Source organism: Balaenoptera acutorostrata, chromosome 7 (assembly GCF_949987535.1).
Source record: "Balaenoptera acutorostrata chromosome 7, mBalAcu1.1, whole genome shotgun sequence".
NCBI lineage: Eukaryota > Metazoa > Chordata > Mammalia > Artiodactyla > Balaenopteridae > Balaenoptera > Balaenoptera acutorostrata.
The window spans coordinates 6357282-6375368 of NC_080070.1; the positions used below are offsets into that span (position 1 = coordinate 6357282).

Consider the following 18087-nt stretch of genomic DNA (forward strand, 5'->3'; position numbering starts at 1 on the left):
GATATTCCCGGGAATCAGGCCAGTCTCCGCAGACTCTGGACAGAGGTGGGACGGCACCTCGGGAGGGGAGGGAGAGGTGGCCGGTTCCGGCCTGACGGCCCCTCTCTCCGCGAACTGAAGCGGAAAGCAAGAGGGCTCTCAGGGGCCAGGGGTGTCTGGGCTGGGCGGGTCGAACGCCCAGGGCACTGCGCCCCGCATATGCCGCTCCTGCAAGGAAAAGCTCTGGGTGCGTATGCGGCTTGTCACCTCCTGGGTGCGCAGCGTGAGCCCGAAAATGTCCTCGTGATAGCGTTGCTGATCCTGGCGGGGGAAAGAGGGCGGGAGATCAAAACCCAAGTCGGAGTTGCCGGCGGGAGTGGGTGCGGCCCCCGGCCCCCGGCCCCGCCCCTCCGCACCCGCAGCACGCCGATGACGTCGCCGGCCTCATCCAGCTCCATGTCGCCCTCTGTCGCCAAGATGCGCTGCACCGTCTGCAGGACGCTGGTTGCCATGGTGACATCGCCGCAGACAAACATGTGGCCCCGCTCGAGGCACAGCACGCGGTGCACCTCAGCAGCCAGCTCCGTCCGCAGGATGTCCTGCACGTAGGTCTGAGGGGAGGCGGGGTCAGGGGCAGACCCTGGCGGGGCACCAGGCAGGGAAGGACAGGCCCCGGGGGTAGCGGGGAGGGTGGGTCCTGGGTGCGGGAAAGATACCCAGCGCACCTGGTGGGGCCTTGGTGCGCTGGGGTGGGGTCTCAAGGGACAGAGCCAAGTAAGGGGCGGGGCATGGGTGAGGGTGGGTGAGACCCAAAGGGTCCTTGGCGTGAGGGTGGGGCCGAGGGGCGGCGGGCGTCTGAGCGCCACTGGGTGGGAGCTGAGGGGTTGGGCGGAGGGCGCGCACTGCAGGGGGCGCGGCCGGCCTGGGCCTGGGCCTAGGCGCGCCGCTGGAGCGCACGTCGGTTCTTCCCCTGTCCCTCGCTTCGGGTTACCCCTGCCCCCTCAGGGTCCCGCACCTTAGGGCTGTCGGGTTCCCGGGAGAAGGCGGTGAGGACGCGGCCAAACACCCCCCGCTGCTGGGCATCCTGCACCTCCTCGCGGTAGAGATGGTCGAGCTGGGAGCACCGGCAGCCGAACACCAAGGTCATGGGGGCAGGCTGCAGCCCTGCAAGCATCACTGCGGCTTGGGAGAGCCCCCCAACCCCCTCCCGGGGGCACAGCCCTAGTGACACCTCCCACTGGCTACCCTCACCCAGGCTGAGGGGCCCACCCTTTCCGGCAGAAACAAACAATCAGCTGTTTGGCCTCTAGGAGAGCTGGGATGCTTTGACAGAGATCCTGCCTGACGCTGATTTACAGAGAAGCCGAAGGTCACAGGAGGTGGTGACTTCCCTCTGGTGGCATGGCCAGTAGTGACGCTGTGCTATGCCTGGGGCTTCTGACTCCATGCCCTTTGTACCGTCCAACGCTGCAGTCTGAGACTGTCTGGCCCCTTCCCTGCTCTAAGCTCATATTCTCCCACACCTTCAGTTCCTGCACTCTACACCTTCCTCTTAGTCACAAGCTCCCTTCTTTTGATTTACCAGCTCCCCTGGGCACCCCATGCCCAACCTGAACACCCTGTAGCTTCCTTGGGTCTCAGACACACCTAGGTGACCTCTGACACGGTCCAGAGTCCACCTGGGGCATATCTGTCTTCTGAGTCCCAGCCCCATCTTCTCCAGACATCCGGGTTCCCTTTGTTGTTAATCCAATCCAATACTACTTTGTGCTGGGCACCAGGAAGCCAGACCAACAGGGCACTGCCCTTGCCTCTAGGCCCCTGACCCCCTGGTCTAATAAACTTCTTTTCACCTTTGTGGCCCTGTTCCTTGCCCTCTTTCCGACCCGGTTCCTGCCGTCTAGCCCCCCTGCTCTTTTGTGCCCCTAAGTCGTGTGACTCCCTCCTGCTTTCCAGTCATTCCCTTGGGCCCCGGCCTTACCTTTGCTCTCGATGTCGTGTAGCCGCTCCTGCCAAAATCCCCGGAAGGGGGCGATGCCAGTGCCCGGGCCCACGAGGATGCAGGGCAAGCTGGGATCAGGCGGCAGCCGGAAGGAGGGAGCCCTAGCCAAGAGACCCTCCATCAGGCCCACTTTGTTTCCCCACATCCCCCGTTCTTATCAACCTCAGCAGGGTTGAGAGAGGAGAACTCAGCTTCCACTGAAAATGGGTTAATGCATGTGTCTAGCTCATAGTAAGCGCAAAGTGTTTAATAAAAGAACTTTGCTGATTGGCAGAAACTTCCTGGACCTGTGGTTTCTGGAGGTTGGGTCAAAGGAAATAAAGCTTAAATTTGAATTGAAGAACGTTTTGATGTGTCAGTTCAGGAGATATAGAAAGTATGGGGAAGGGAAGGACAGACAGCCTTTTCGTTCATAATGGGTTCACTGAGTGGCTTTATTTTAAACCATAGCCTCGACATTGGCATTTGGTTTGTGTTCACTAGCTCGGCAGTTTATCTGTCATTTAGCCTGCTGGATGGGTTTGGGTCACTAGGCCTAGCTGGTACCATCCTGGGAACTCTTCTTTGTCCCACCTGAGACTTCCAGCTCCTGGGTGCCGGATGGGGCAAGACTTCTGAACACAGCAGGAGGGAAGGGTATCCTGAGATCCTTCACTTTCCTTGGGTGCTCAGTGTTACTACGGTAACCTAACCAGTTCTCCCCGGACTAAATGCGGATGGGGCACAGTTCCCAGGTACCCTGCCTGCCAACATCAGACTGACCCCAGAGATGTAGGGAGGCACACAGTACACCGTCTAAAAGCAACAGGGCCTGCTGGATCGAATCCCAGCCCCGTCTCTGGGAACTGCAGTTTCAAGATAGGACCCGAAGTCCAAATTAGTGAAAGGCCCCAAACTTAGCCAGAGTTGTGAAGTGGGCGCCCCGTCCTGGATATGTTAAGTGGGGCGTCCCTGCTCCCAATCACACCCTTCACCAAAGCTTCTGCCCTCACCCTGTGCAACTGCCGGCAGATCCCTCCACCTGTCCTCGGCCATCCATGACGCACTCTGCCACCCCTGCTGGGACACACTCTTCTTGGTGCCCCTCCTGCCCCCATCCCCCGCAGTGCCCACTTACCCCCTGATGAAGCAGGGTACGGGGTCTCCAGTCTTGAGTTGGCTCAGCCACGTGGAGCAGACTCCATAGTGCAGGGGGCCCAGCCCATCTAGGGGGGTGGGGAGGGAGGGGGCCAGTGAGGGGTCCATCCTGGCCGGGGTCACTGTGTGGTCCTGGCCCTGCCCCTGCAGCCTCACCTTGGGTCCTGTATGCCAGTACAGCTACCGTGAGGTGGATCTCTCCTGGATGGGCGCTGGGTGCTGAGCTGACCGAGTAGTACCGGGGCTGGAGCAGGGGCAGCTGGGTGAGGAGTAGCGGGGCAGGCAGTGCCACGGATGGGAACTGCTCGAGCACCTCCAGCAGCGTGGGGCAGCGGAACCACTTCCACTCCTCGTAGCGCCGGGGGTCCTGGCGGGGGGCAGGGGGTGGTGAGCTTGGAACCTTCTAGCCCTGCCTGATGACCTCCCTTCTTGACCCCTCTGGAGCTGAGCCTCCTGGGGTTTCTCCCTCCTCAGTAGTTCAGGCCAACAAACATTTCTTGAGCACCTTCTCCGTGCTTTTTTTTTTTTTTTTTATCCTTTTGGCTGTGCTGTGTGGCACGTGGGATCTTAGTTCCCCGACCAGGGACTGAACCCGCACCCCCTGCAGTGGAAGCACGGAGTCCTAACCACTGGACCGCCAGGGAAGCCCCCTCCGTGCTTCTTTAAGGCGAGAGGATTCAGAGATGAGTAGCAACTCCGGAGCTGGGTCTTAGAGCCCCAGCGCGATAGCCAGGTGGGCCCCCCTGCTGGCCCGTCCTGCCTCAGCGGCCCCTGCGCCCCACTCGGGTGCCCCCACCTGGCTGAGGGTCTCGAGTTGCTGCTGCTCGCTGGGCTCTTCCGCCAGGGTGCTGAGCAGCCGAAGAAGTTGAGGGCTGGGCGGGGAGGTGATGTCCAGGAAGAAGGTGAGAGCCTGGCGCAGTGTACACGGGGGCAGCCGGGGGTCCCGCACCCAGCCGGGAGGAGGGCCACCTGGGGGGGGGCACGGGGAGTTCTGAGGACGGGGCCGAGCCGGAATTGCATTGTCTGGGGAGTACAGGGGGACTAACCACCTCACGGTGTCTTATCAGAGGCCTGGCCCTCGAACAGTGGTGGTGGGCCTGTATGGGCAGCCCCCGTGCGCGCGTGTGTGTGTGTTTGAGGGCCCCTGCTGGACTGCGGTGGTCTGGGCTCCTGCCTTTCCCCACCCAGCTTGTTTGAACTCCAGGCCCTGGTGCAGCAGAAGGTAGACCCGATGCCGGCTACAGAGCGGGCTAGGCTGCTGGGGGTGGGTGGAGTGGGGAAGCCTTTGGAAGGAGCCCAGAGGGAGGGGCGGCCTTCTGCGGGGGGGGGGGTGTCGGGGAGTTCTGAGAAGGGAGCTGCCCTCAGGGGACCGTCCAGCAACAAGGCCAGCCCGTCAGGAGGCGGCACAGCGCCTGTGAGTGGAGGTGGCCACTTTCCACCAGATCCTGAACCTGAGGGGACCCTGGGGACCAGAGGGATGGAGCCCCCTGACCTGGGCTGCCCTTCTCCAGCTGCTCCACTGCCACAGACTCGGTGGGCGGCGGCGGGTCCTCCACGCGGCTCATCAGCGCCTCCACGAGCCCCGGCCGGTTGGGCGGGCAGATGCCTATGTGGTCCCCCGGCTGGTACTGGAGCCCCTCCTGGCCTCCAGTGTCCAGGCGCACCAGGATCGTGGCCCGGCTGGGGGTGGGGAGAGGGGGCAGTTACAGGAGGGCTGGGCAGGAGGGGGGCGGAGCCAGGGTCTGGGGGAGGAGGGGCAGGGGCCAGCGTGGTGGGGCCGATTGGTCCTCCTCACGTGGACTTGCTGCTTTGCAGGTTTTCCACCAAGAGGACTGTGGCCTGGAACATCTTCCGCCTGTGCACGTGGATCAGGCCTGAGGGGCGGGGGGCAGATGAGACAGAGCCGGAGCCGGGGACCCGGGCTTGGCCCCTGAGTAAGTCGGTCCCGGGGCCCCGGGGGAGCTGGGGGTCCAGCAGAGTCAGAGTGAAATCAGGGCCGCACCTGGCAGCAGCTGGAGGCCCTCGGCCTGGGCGCTCAGCCGGTACCTCTGGCGTTTCCAGCTCCGCTTGGGGCTGAAGATGTCCTGGGCCGCGGCCTTGGCATCCTCCCCCACGCAGAATGTCTCACAGGAGGCCTGGGGGGTGAGGAGGTGAGGCCTGAGGCCCTCCAGCCACCAGGGAGGGCCTGGGCGGCGAGGAGCTCAGCGCTGATGCGGGAGATGGAGCTGGGGCCCCAGTCGCCACCTTCCATCCCTGGGGCTGCCGGAGCAGAGGCGCCCGTCTCAGGCTCGCACCTGTGGGACAGGCAGCCCCTGGTGGCAGGAGGGAGAGTGGAACCGAAACGGAGGCTGAGGCTGACGGCATCGTGTCCTTCAGCCCATTTCGTGTCTTGGCCGCTGTGTTAGCTATTCCTTTGCATGTATTTTTGTCACGTCCACTCGTTAGTTAATCTGGTGAGTGTTAATCTCGTGTCCCAAGGAGCACAGAGCTTGGCACACGGAAGCTTCAGCGAACGCATCTATGCGTTCAGACCTGTGTTCACATTCTCACTCCTAGACTTAACAGCTTGCAAGCCTCCGTGTCCCCGTCTTTACACCTCCTTAGGGTCTGCTGACATGCTTATATAAAGCCCTTAAGTGCTCCTGGAGTGGGCACAGAATTCCGGGGGCCTTAGGAGGGGTCTCCGGCTGTTCTGTCTTCCCCTGCACTGCACACCAGGGGCTAGAGGGGGCCCCTGGGGCAGGACCCCTGGGAGGGTGTGTATCCTATTTGCTTCTGCTCAGGTGCAAGCCTGGCAAAGCACTTGGCCGGCCATCAGCTTGAAATCTAGGGCTCCCCCATGATTGGTTGCTCGCTCTCCTCCCATCCGTATCACCAGTCCTGTTAATCTTTCTTTTGTGTGTGTAAAGTCTTGTATCTCTTCCTTCCTTCCTTGGCCCCCTCCCTTCCTTCCTACCCTCACTGCTCCCACCCTGGTTAGCTCAGAGCCTTCCTGCTTCTGGCTGGATGCCTCCTCCCGTTGGCCCTGGGTCTCTAAAGTGGTGTCCCCAAGCCTCATGCCCGCTCCTCCCTTCTCGGCCCACTCCCAGCTTCCTGCCGAGTCCCTCTGTCTGGATTCTTTAGTCTTGTTTCCCATTCCCTCTTCTTCTCCCCAGCAAACGCTCCACCTGTGCTGGCCGGCCCTCCTCCTGGGAGGCCCTCCTGCTGGGATGCCCTCCTCCTCGCCATCAGTCCAGACCCGCTGAGCTCAAGCCTGGGGACCTTGGCGGGGCCAGCGCTGCCCTGGGGCAGTGTTAGGACTGGGAGAAGGAGCCCCGTTCAGCTCCAGGCGTAATCCCCAGACCAGGCAGAGCTGCTCTGGAGGAAGCCCAGGCTTAGAAAGTCATAGCCCTGGGCTGGCCCCTCCTGTACTCCCCTAGCCTAGGACCCCCTGCAGTCCAGGCACCGCAGCAAACCTGCCTAGCCTCTGGCTTCCTGTAGTTTCTCAGCTTCAGCCCTTGCCTCTGACTAACCCTCTCTTGATCCTTCCCTTCTCCCTCCATCCTGCCCTGCACCCCTCCCTCTGTGCCCACGGGGGAGGGTGCGGGCAGCCCGTGCCTGCCTGAGGCTCCCGCCTGCGCCTGCAGGGGCCCTAGCTGCTCCACCCGTGCTGTCAGGGCCATGTCGTCCCTCACCACTCAGGACTCAGCCAGAAGGGCTGGCTGTGCAGTGGCAAAACGAGGGTGGATTTTGCAGGAAGAGGAAGGGGCCAGAGAACACAACGAGTCCGGGCATCAGTGAGGGCCCCGCCTCCGTAGGTACGGCAGGTCTCGGGAGCAGATGTCCAGGCTGGAGTTACTCGGAACTGGGGGGGGAGAGGGTGGCGGGAGCGAGCCGTCGGGACGGGCCCCGGGGGCTCACCTGGAAGGCAGCCTGGGCCCAGCCGCGGAAGGCCTCCTCCTGGCCGCATAGCTCATCGCCCTGGCCCAGCTGAAGCAGCCGCTCCCCTCCCAGCTCTTCCAGCCGCGTGTCCACCGCACGAGCAAAGGCGCAGAAATGGGGGTACGCCCGGGAGCCCAGCCCAAACACACAGAACCTGGGGTGCAGGGAGCCGTCAGCAGAGGCCACCTCGTCGCCCGCTCCCCGGGGCCCAGGAAGCTTGCCTCCCCCGTCGCTCCCCTCGCCGAGCCTCCCCGGACCTGAGGGTCCCCAGCGCCCCTGCGCTGTCGGTATTACTGGACTCCTTCCTCTTCCGCCGCCAGGAGGACACCAGCGGGTCTGAGCAGGAGATGCTGTTGAAGCGGATTTTGTAGCTCCTGCAAGAGAGGAGGGAGACGGGGTGTCACAGGGCACTGGAGGCCAGGCGAGGCCTGGACGCGGCCAGGGGACAGCCTCAGGGTCTCCGGAACAGGCTTGGGATTGGGGCTGCGGCCCCAGGGGGTCTCTGAGCCTCCAGGCCCTGCCTCCTCTCCTGTCTCTGAAGGAGACCTCAGGACTGACGGCCCCCTAGAGCCCCGGGGCTTGGAGTGGGGGGGTCACAAGGATAGAGGGTGTCCTGAGGCTGCTTGAGGGCTGAGGCCTCCGCTCAGCTGTCCTCCAGCTTGTTGGGAAAATGACGTGCGGAGCAGCGGGAGAATTCTTTAGACCTCCTTTCCCTTTGTGTCTCCAGATGCCTCACTGTCCCCCCGCCCCCAAAACTCCCATCCCTACTCACTTGTGTTGTTCTGGCCGAGGGGAGCTGTTGTAGGGGCCCGACATCTCCATCAGGGCCGCTGCAAAACTCTGGCGAGGGCAAACGTTGGCATCACGATTAGTTTTGTTTTATTTCAAACTATACAGAAGTTCATACTACACTGGACTGGCCCTTGTTATTATTATTATTATTTATGACCTTAAATTTTAATTTGTTTTGAACATTTCAAAAAAAGAGGTATTGGCTTTTTGAAAACATTACAGAAGGTTGTAAAATAATAAAAGAGAAACTCTTCCCTTCCCTTCCTTCCAGTCTCATCCCCCAAGTCATGTGTACCATGGACAGATGTTAAACTTTCTGCAGTTTATTTTTTAAAGTAAAAATGGGACCATATTATGTTTACCTGCTTTTTGTCAATAACCTATCACGGATATCTTTCCAGGTCAACACACCAAGATTGACCTCATTCTTTTTTTTTTTTTTGGCCGCACCATGCGGCTTGTGGGATCTTAGTTTCCTGTCCAGGGATCAAACCCGGGCCCCCTGCAGTGGAAGCACAGAGTCCTAACCACTGGACCGCCAGGGAAGTCCCAGAGCTCATTCTTTCGAATGACTACATAGCACCCCATCATTTGTAGGTACCATCATCTATGAGACTTCCCCCTGCCTGGGGACATCTGGATGGTCTATGCACAATGCTCGAACACTCATATACGCCTGTTTCCTCCTTTGCATATTTCAGTAGAGTAGTCCTTAGGAGTGGAACTGCTGAGTCAGAGGATTTAAAAGCTTGGTGGCGTAGTCAAATGGTCCTCTAGCGTCAGGATAGAGGAGTGCTCTTTCCTCACTCCCGTCCACACTGGATGTGACCAGTCCAATCTGATAGGTGGAAAATGGCTCTCAGTCTCCTTGCATTGCCCTGATCACTAGTGGCACTGATATCTTCTAGGAAGCTGAGCCGTATCATATGCTGCCACGGAAATAGCTTAGAACTACATGCGACAATCTTTACACAGGAAAAAACAAAACGCGGCAAGGCCATAATATCCTAGGGTTAACTGTAGATGCATTTAGATGGTGAGTCTACAGGTTCACCATAATGAGCACGTACTACCTTAATTTTATTTTTGAACATTTTCTTGAAGTGTAATGTACATACAGAAAAGCACCCATGTTATAAATGCACAGTTTTACAGATTTTCGTACACTGAACCTACCTGTGTAATCAGCATCCCACCAAGAAACATCACCAGCATCCTAGAAGTCACCTTGGTGTCACCCCACCCCAGTTATTCCCCACCCCCTCTCTGGGGTAACCACCCGGTCTCCTGATTAAAACCCCACGGAATTGTTTTGCCTCTTTCTGAAGCTGATACAAAGTGAGTCCCATGGTCTGATTCTTTCGTGTCTGGCTTCTTTCCCTCTGCGTGATGTTTGAGATTCATCTGTTTCATTGTGTGTGGTTGTAATTTGTTCCCCCTCATTGCTGCATTGCATTTGAATAGACCACGATGTATTTATCCATTCTACGGCTGAGAGTCATTTGAACTGTTTCCAGTGTGGGGATATCATGAACAGTGCTACTATAAATATTCTTGTTTGTGTTGTTAGTAAATATATGCCATTTTCTGTAGGGCAAATTCCTAGGTTTGCTCCATTTAGAAAAATTTGAGGTAAAATGTACATACATTGAAATGCACGGAACTTAAGGGTGCAGTTCAGTTTGGCTGTACGGCAGTTTCATTAAAAAAAAAAAAAGTTAAACATAACATCTACCCACTGACCTAGCAATCCCACTCCTAGGTATTTATCCAAGAGAAATGAAAACATAAGGCCACAAAAGCCTTGTACAGAAATGTTCATAACAGCTTTATTCACAATAGCCAAGCGCTGGAAACGGCCCAGGTGTCCGTCAGCAGTGAAGGAGAGAAATAAACTGCTCATGCCATGGGCGTGGCTCAGCCATGGAGAGGAATGAACCACTGAATCACTCAACAGTGAGATGAACCTCCAAAGCAGGGTGAGTGAAAGAAGCCAGAATACCGTGCTCCCCTATCTATGACGTTCTAGACCAGGCGACAGGAATCAGGACGGTGGTCGCCTTTGGTGGGGAGATTGGGAGGTGGATTGACCTGGGGAGTTGACAAGGGGACTTTCTGAGTGATGGAAATGTTCTCTGTCTTGATAGGGTCATGGGTCACATGGATGTAACTATTACTTTTATACTAAAAAAAGTTAGTGAGTCTAGTTTCTTTAAAAGGCAGATCAGAAGCAGGACTGAATGGGCAGCAAGGCAGGGGAGAAGGCTTCCATGGGCATTCTGCTCTAGGGGACTTCAGGAGGTACTTAGTGCTAAGAAGGCATTTAGAAAGAGAAGCAGTAAGGGCTCCAGAAATGAATGTTCCTGGGGGCGGCCAGAGACAGAGAAGCAGGAAAGACAGTGATTAACAATAAAGTGTTCAGTGGTGGGACTTTAGTTTGTTTCTTTCAAGATTTGTTCAGAAAGTGAAGTTTCCTAATCTCTGTTGGCATCTGAGCAGTGCTCTTTTCTTTTGTTAAGAAAAGAAGAAATGACACTAGTGGGAAGCAGCCGCATAGCACAGGGAGATCAGCTCGGTGCTTTGTGACCACCTAGAGGGGTGGGCTAGGGAGGGTGGGAGGGAGGGAGATGCAAGAGGGAAGAGATATGGGAACATATGTATATGTATAACTGATTCACTTTGTTTTAAAGCAGAAACTAACACACCATTGTAAAGCAATTATACTTCAATAAAGATGTTAAAAAAAAAAAAAAAGAAGAAATGACAAAGCTGAGATCTCGCTTTAAGTGTCATCTTTCCCATTTGTCAATGCCTGGCCAGCCAGGAAGTGCCTTCCGTGTATTAAACACTTGCTCTGATAATGGAAATGACCTGGGGACCCGGCTAAGCAGGTGTATCTGTCTGTGTGTGTGTGTTGGGGGGCAGCCGCAAGGGTGGGCCTGGAGTGTGGCTTGTGCAGGCCTTTGGGTCCCAGTGGACTGTCTACGTTCCTACTGTCACGGCATCTCCGCTTTCCATCATGGGGTTGGGGGTCCTGCCCTGCCATTCCAATTTTGAGTCTCCCCTCATTCCCAGCGGCCCCTTTCCTGGCAGGCCTCACCTCTCCGTTCTCTGGGGGATCGCCATTCCCAAAGGTGCTGGTCACCACCAACACCAGCGTCTCGTGCTCCAGGGACACCACATCATACTCATCCATGCACAGGACCTGTGGGCAAGGAGAAGACCATGTCCTGGGGACTTGTGCTGCGCTGCCCTGGTTCTTTTTATTCTAGCCCTCCGGCAGGGCAAGATTCAGGCCCCGACTTGATCCCTGAATCCCTGAGGATCCCGGGGTTCCTCGTGGGCCCTGCCTTGTGACCCTCTCCTGTTCTCCAGGGTGTGTCTGAAGGGGGGGGGCAGACCCCCCCCCCCAGCTTCTTTTCAGATCCCTGCCCTCTGGGCTCAGTCCTACCCGAGGGTCGAAGGCCTTCCGGAAGAGCCTCCCCAGCTGCTGTGCATAGCTCTGGGCCCGGCCGGTCTCGGAGGCGTACAGAATGGTCGCCTTCACTCGCTTCGCCATCACGGTGCCCATGAGTGAGGCAGAGATCTTCACCGCACTGTGGGCAAGGGTGGGGTGAAGGGGTCCCAGGCGCACGGAGACAGGGCCTCCCCAGGCACGTGACCCAAGCAAGGTCTTGGTGGGTGTGGAGGGGTGGAGTGCCCAGACCACTGCTGGCGACGGGGGGAGGGTCTGGGTGTTGGGGGGGAGGGCAGCACTCCCAGGGCACCTACTTGGCCACTTCCTTAAAGGTCTTCTTCCTGGTGATGCCGGTGCCCTTGGCTGTGCTCCCCTTCCAGGGGTCTGGCTACAGGGAAGCGAAGGGGGGGTGGGAGTGGAGGGAGAGGTAAGGAGAGAGAACAGAAGGTTGGAGGCCCCTGGGGCTGCTCAGTTAGAGCTGGCATGGTGGGCAAGAGCCAGTGGGGTGGGCACCTGGTAGCGGAAAGCAGGGGACAGGACATAGTTGACCATCTCCTGATGGAAGACTGGGGTGAGGCTGCCCGAGATGGGGGGCACGATCCAGGCCCAGTCGGCAGGGCAGCCCCCCCTGGCCTTTTGCTCGTTCTCCAGGTGCTTCATGAAGGAGGCTGTGGCAGCGTGGTGGTCCACGATGGTCACTTTGGCGAGCTGGGGTGAGGGAGGGAAGGAGGGACGGGCTTAGACTCAGCCCACAGACCCTGCGCTTCCGTCACCCCAAACCCAACATCTACCGTCTTCCCTGAACCAGTGTCGCCCCTAAGTGCGGCACGCGTGGTCAGGCTCCAAATCCAGCAGGCAAAAGGAGCTCCAATCTGTGCTCTCTGCATGCCTCCCACACCAAAAGAGCTGAAACTCTCGAGACCACATAGAAGTACTCAGCAGGCACTAGCTTCCTCAAATTACAATGCTCAGCGTGCCCTCGTCCTGGAATTAGAGTTTCCAGAATCCAGTGGGTCCCACAAACTGCAATACCCACTATGCCCTGGGGACCAGAATTACTGAGCATGCACTAATCGGCTAGGTTCCCATAATTACAGCGCCTGGGACTACAGGCCCAGCGTGCCCCGTGGAACTCTTTCCAGCTTTCTCCGACCCCCGGCCCAGTTTCCAAGTGCCTCCCTCTCTTCCAGCCCCAATCCCTTGCGCTCCTGGCCAGTCGGGGCCTGTGTACCTGGTAACTGTGCAGCACAGCCAAGTTGATTTCCACGGCTGCCTTGTCTTTCCACAGGGATGAGGTGGTCCGGGTATCCAGGTCCATGCAGACGGCCACATCCTGGGAGCAGGGGTGCACGGCAATGGTTGGCAGGGGGCGGGGGAGGGTGGGTGGAGAACATCTTTGTCTCCAGCTCGTGAGTGGAATGGGTGAGGGTGGGTGGGTGGCCAGCAGGAGGCCTGACTGCTTCATTTGGGGCTGATTCAGGTTCCTGCCTGCAAAGGCACCACAGGGCAGAGAGGGACCCTGGCGCAGGCCACTTCTCAGCCCTGGACCTTAATTTCTCATCTCTAAAATGGGTTTTAACATGTTTTGAGTCAAAATATGCTTTGAGAAACTGATGAAAGCTATAGCTACAGCTCCTTTCCCCAGAAAAACAACCGCATCTTCGCACGCAGGCACACACACCCCTTTGCCCTGACCTTGGTGGTTCCAGAACCCTCTTCTGCAGTTCTAGGTCAGGAGGCAGAGCGGACCTGACCTTGTTCAGATTCTCCATGTTGCCGACATCCTATATATGCCCCCAACCGCCCCGCCCCACTGGTCCTCACCTCCAGGATGTTGTAGCGGTGAGGATCACACAGGTCCCGCGTGCCAATCTCCGTGCTCATGTACCAGCCGCTGAAGGGGGCTGCAGGGAACTCCAGGCCCCCAATTTCCAGCAGCATATTGGACACTGCTGGCAGGGCGTACCAGCGCAGGCCCAGGGCCGAGAACCACTCCAGCCTGGGGGTGTGAGGCCGTGGGATCAGCCCCGCGGAGCCTTGCCTACCTGGCCACCCCGGGGCAGCCCCCGCCTCCACCCGTCCCGGCCCCTCCCATGCTCACGTGGGGTGCTCCAGGGGCACCTCGAGGACCAGTTCGGGGGGCAGAACAAAGAGTTCTGGAGCCTCATCTGGGGCCTGCAGCAGCAGCGGCAGCACATCAAAGCGGCCGTTTCCTGGGGTCCAGCCGTGCTGGATGCAGAGCTGCGGGGAGAGGGGCCGGAGGTGGGAGTGAGGGGCCCAACCTTGTGCCCTCCTCAGGGACCCCCTTCTTTGGCATCTCCCATCCTTCATCTCAGTAAGGTCCCCTCTCCCTGCTGCGCTGACCGTTCTTTGACTGGACCCTTTTGCCTCCTCCCAGAGCCCTCGGGCTGGCCTCCCCGTTTCCACCCGCCCAGGCCCACCTCGGTGATCTCCACGTTGGCTGGGTCCCCCCTCACAGAGCCGTCCTGCTGCCTGTAGCCCGCGTAGCGCACCAGTTGGCTGTTCCAGATTCGGAAGTCTCCGCGGCCCGGAGTGCGCTGGGGGAACACTGTGATGGCCGAACTGACGTGGGGACGAGAGCTGGTCAGAGCCCAAGTTCACTGCCTGTGCCTGGGGGCGGGGGGGTTGGGGTCTCGAGCAGGGTGGGGGGCACTCACCGGAGGTTGCCCCGGTTGGTGGCGTACTTGATATGGTTGCAGATGCAGGTGAACATCTCCTGTGCAGAGCTGCAATCCCGCGCATCGAACACCTGAGCCATCCGAGGCGGGGAGACAGGAGGGAGATGGGGGTCTTGAGTCTCAGCCCCAGGAGAAGGCAAGGACGCAGGGCAGGGACTAGTGACCTTGTCTGCAGCCTTCAAAGGCTGGGGGGGTGGGTCACAAGCTGTGAACCATGGTACCTTCTCCCCTCGGGAGCCTCCCTGACCGTTTGCACCCACACTGACCCTTCCTGCCCTGCACCCCACACACCCGGCGTAGTCTGGCCTGTTTCTTATCTGCTTGCCAGGGCGAGTGTCTCCCCATCCCCACAGAAGCTGACTTGGCACCTGGTACAGAGGAGGGACCCAGTCACTGCCAAACTGATGATCGGGGAAGGGCACCAACTGATGGGGGTGCCGCCTGGGGGTGTGGGTGGCGAGTTCCCCATTTCTCATGGCGCTCGAGCAAAAGCAGGTGACCCCAGCCAGTCTTCTGACTCTCCTTGAGCACACTGATGATGGGAAGGGGGGTGGCTGCAGCAGGTGGCCTCCGGGGACGCTGCCCATCCTGACATTCCGAAGCAAGGAGGAGCCATCCTGACTGGTGGGGTGGAGGCCCCAGCAAGAGACTGGGAGGTCCCTTTCCTGCTTCAGGGAGGAGGGGACTTGCGTTGGTGATAGGGGCAGCGGTGACAGTGGCTGGCCTGGGGCCAAGAGCGGGGTCAAATACGGAATCTCTGTTGGGTTCAGAGTTGAGCTAGAGCTTTGAACAACTTAAAGCATTTTGTTAAGTGTCAGACAGCATTGTTCTGATTTTATTTGAGCCTCCTTTGGGATTTACTCAGCACATGGCTTTCTTCCAAATTCTCTGGTGTCCAGTTACAACTAAGGAGGCCAAGGTCATGGATCCAGCTCCCCTGTGGGTCAGCTTGCTTCTCGTAGTGCCGGGACACAGGCTGTTCCAGTAACCCACAGGAGCTGTGAGTCATACGGCGGGGCGTGTGAAGGAGGGTGTGAGGCCGAGGCTCTGGGGGGCCGGGAGGGGGCAGTGTGTTCGGGGTGAGGACGCTGGGCTGGGCAAGCGGGGGGCCTTTTTTGGAAGACTGCTCCTGTTGCTCTGACCATACCCCCCAGGGATCACCGCTCAGCTGTCCTCACCTACTCAGTGTGTCCATCTGTCCATCTGGGTGATTCTCCCCCCCAGACAGCTAACAACCAGGTGTTAGCTGCTGGGCTGTGGGCTCCCCTGGGGTACCAGTCTCTAAGGGAATGGGCGGGGTCTCCCCACTGCTCGGGAACCCCCCCGGGAAGCCTCAGGAGCTGTCGCACCCCATCTTTTCCTCTCCTGTGTCCCCCTGTCCCCACCCTGGGTGCTGGCTAGCCAGCCACACCTGCAGCTTCCCCCACTGGATCCGGCCCACGCAGCGGGGGGCGTTGCGCCAGGCCTGCTTGGCCCCGAACACCAGCTCGCTCTCACGAAGCTGGTAGGTGCCCGTGGCCCCCACCTCGGCTTCCACTTCCTGAAGCCGCTCCTTGTGAGCCTGGGAGCCGCTCCTGGGGAGGAGAGGGGAGCAAGAGGAAGTCGTGGGCCGGGGAGGGCCCCCTGGCTTGGTGAGGGATTGGCGGGGGTGGCGGTGTTCAGCTCCGGCCCCACGTGGTACCGGGATGGGGGGAATGCGAGGGGCCCCGGGGGAAGTGTCACCGTCTCTAGGTCTCAGCAGGACCGAGGACAAGGGTGGGCTGCGGGTCTTGGGGTGGGGGGCTCACCTCTTGATGGAGCTGTAGTATTGGTTGATGAAGTCCCTGGCCTGGCTCAGCAGCTGCTCAGGGGGTGGAGGGCCCTGGGAGGGTCGGCTCTGCAGTTTCCGTGGAAACACCAGGGAGCCCAGGCAGCGTCTGGGGGTGCAGGGCCCGTCCTGGGTCGGGGTGGGGGGCGGTGGCCGAGAGAGCAGGGAGCATCAGGTCAGGACCAGATCGGGGCTGGGGGGCAGGGCCTGGAGGCAGAGTCTGGGGCAGAGGGAGGGAGGGTCCCGGGAGGTGTGGGTTGGGCCCCCCGCCCCCCGCTAAGACTGGAAATAGCCGGGAGGTTGGGCTGGGTCAGGGAGGCTGAGAGTGATCAAGTCCCTTGCACGTTCCTTGGCTCCTCAGGTTCTTCCCGGTCTCCTCTCCCTTAGAGGGGACGGGCCTCGGCCATCTTGACCTTGACTTGGGATATGGGGGCTCCAGGCCTTACCTGCTGTGACTGCGCACACAGAGTGTCATACGTGATGCTCCCCACCTCCCAGTTCTTCACACGGGGGAACTTGGGCCCCTCTGGAGGCCGGGTTAGCTGGGGGCTGTGGGGAGCCGGGCTGGGGTCATGGGAGAGAAGTGTGTGACCCTTTGGACGTGCCCCAGAGACCTCTCTGACAGCATTAAGCAGCCAATGATTGCTTGCTTGCTTGCCATGTGCTTTCTCACCCTTCCTCCCAGCCCTCGCAACAGCCTTGGAAGGCAAGCAGTATTGCACCCCGTTTACAGATGGGAGATCTGAGGCTCAGAGAAGTTAAGGATCTTGCCAAGGGCCGCACGGGCAGAGCTGCCCCTTCTCCACCCAGGCCCGCCTCACTCCTCTGGATGCTCAGCCAGACCCTGGGCTCCCGGGGCTGCGGCGCTGGGATCCTGAGACCCTGGCCCAAGGCTGGGTCCTCATCCCCACTGCCTCCTCTGGACATGGGGTGTCCAGCCCCCTGAGGTTGAGATGAGCCCGGTCTGGAGGGGACGGAGCCCCAGGAAGCCCCGGCAGGGATTCCTCAGTCCAGATTTCCCTCCGGCCTCAGAGGCCTTATCACTTCCTCCCAGGGCTGCCAGCCCAGCCTCGGGGAGGAAGGGAGGGACGCAGGCCTCCGTGCGCCTGTGCGGCCAGGCCCCCGGCCCCTTCGCCCTTCCGCGCAGAGCTGCCTGCAGCCCGGCCACCCCGGCTGGCCGGTCACCCCACCTGGCCTCGGGTTGTGTCCTTACTCTCTCCAGGGACCTCTGCCCCAGGGGGGCCCCTGCTGGGGTCTGGGGCTGCAGGGTCAGTTTTGGGGCTGATGGCCGGTGGGAGGAGGGGCCTGGAGCAGGGGAAAAGGGCCTAGCTGCTCTGTCTTCTCAGTTCCTCCCGAGGGCCTCAGTCTCTCCCCCATCCTCTCACTCCCTTGTACCTACCTCTCCCCAGCTCCTTTCCACTCCTGTTAAATAATCATGGCTGTTTGTCGGTCTTGCTGTGAGCTAGAAACTTACAACAACTCCGTGGGGTCAAGTACTGCTATATCCATATTTTGTATAAACGGAGGTTCAGAGAGGTTAAATAACTTGCTCAAAGTCAAACAGCTCTTGGCAGCAGAGCAGCATTCAAACCCTGGCCATTTGCACCTGGTAAGCTGGAACCCTTACCCCCGACCTTCACCTGTTGCCTGCCGGCCAGTCTCCTGTCTGAGCCTCCCTGACCATCTTGTTCTGTCCACGCTGACAGCCGTTTGGGTTGGCGACCTGGCCCTCCTGACTGGGCTGCAGGCTCCAGCCCTTCCAAGCTGGGTCTTTAGGCCTTGACATCTGCTCCCCTGCCACCTGTTCCTAGCCTCCACAGCCCTCACCTGTGGTCTGGCGCGGGCGGGGGTGCGGGTGCCGGTGCCCGGCTGGGCTCGGGTGCTGGGGAGGCCGGGCCCTGCTTGCTGCACAGCCCGAGGCCCAGCCCTAGCCCCAGGCCGCAGGGTGGCCCGGGCTCCTGGCCCACGCTCTTCAAGTTGCCCATGTCGGCTTCGGCCGCGTCTGCTCTGTGGCTCCCGGCAGAGCCTCAGCCTTTTCCTTAGGAAGGGGAGGGGGCGGTGGGAGGGGGGCTCTCCACTGCTGGCCCTCGCCCCGCCCCTGTCCCACACACAATGGGACAGGAACAAGGCCGGCTGGGAGGCTCGAAAGCCTCGGCTCCATGCCCGCAGGCCCGGAGGGTGGAGGGCCGGACGCCTGGGTTCCGCTCTGAGGACGAGGGAAGATAAGTGGGAACCCAGGTGCCTGGCAGATCCCTGGGGCCAGAGTGCAGGAGCTGGGGTGCAGGGGAACGGT

General features: G+C 59.8%; 1 protein-coding gene across 2 annotated transcripts; it reads right to left on the reverse strand.

Moving 5' to 3' along the window:
• Nucleotides 1-138: 138 nt before the first annotated feature.
• NOS3 (nitric oxide synthase 3) lies at nucleotides 139-17798 on the reverse strand. 2 transcript variants are annotated; one of them, XM_057550544.1, is made up of 26 exons: nucleotides 17622-17798; nucleotides 16241-16343; nucleotides 15775-15923; nucleotides 15399-15561; nucleotides 13967-14058; nucleotides 13730-13871; nucleotides 13390-13529; nucleotides 13113-13287; nucleotides 12520-12621; nucleotides 11802-11996; nucleotides 11603-11676; nucleotides 11283-11427; nucleotides 10932-11036; nucleotides 7812-7879; nucleotides 7297-7413; nucleotides 7019-7193; nucleotides 5121-5253; nucleotides 4914-4992; nucleotides 4611-4798; nucleotides 3915-4087; nucleotides 3275-3485; nucleotides 3099-3186; nucleotides 1961-2082; nucleotides 995-1143; nucleotides 396-590; nucleotides 139-300 (listed from the first exon to the last, which is right to left on the reverse strand). In XM_057550544.1, exons 1-26 carry the CDS (start codon nucleotides 17777-17779, stop codon nucleotides 139-141), a joined length of 3603 nt encoding a protein of 1200 aa, XP_057406527.1. In that variant the 5' UTR covers nucleotides 17780-17798. The 2 variants fall into 2 exon arrangements, with proteins under 2 accessions (XP_057406527.1, XP_007165449.2); XM_007165387.3 differs by having other exon boundaries at nucleotides 16241-16358.
• Nucleotides 17799-18087: the final 289 nt, after the last annotated feature.

Coding starts and splice junctions, on each gene's coding strand:
- NOS3 (XM_007165387.3), bottom strand. CDS start 17,779: ATGGGCAACTTGAAGAGCGTGGGCCAGGAGCCCGGGCCACCCTGCGGC. Junction 4,088..4,610: donor GCTGGAGAAGGGCAGCCCAG/GTCAGGGGGCTC, acceptor GCCCCCCCCCAG/GTGGCCCTCCTCCCGGCTGG. Junction 591..994: donor GGGAACCCGACAGCCCTAAG/GTGCGGGACCCT, acceptor GCCTCCCCTCAG/ACCTACGTGCAGGACATCCT.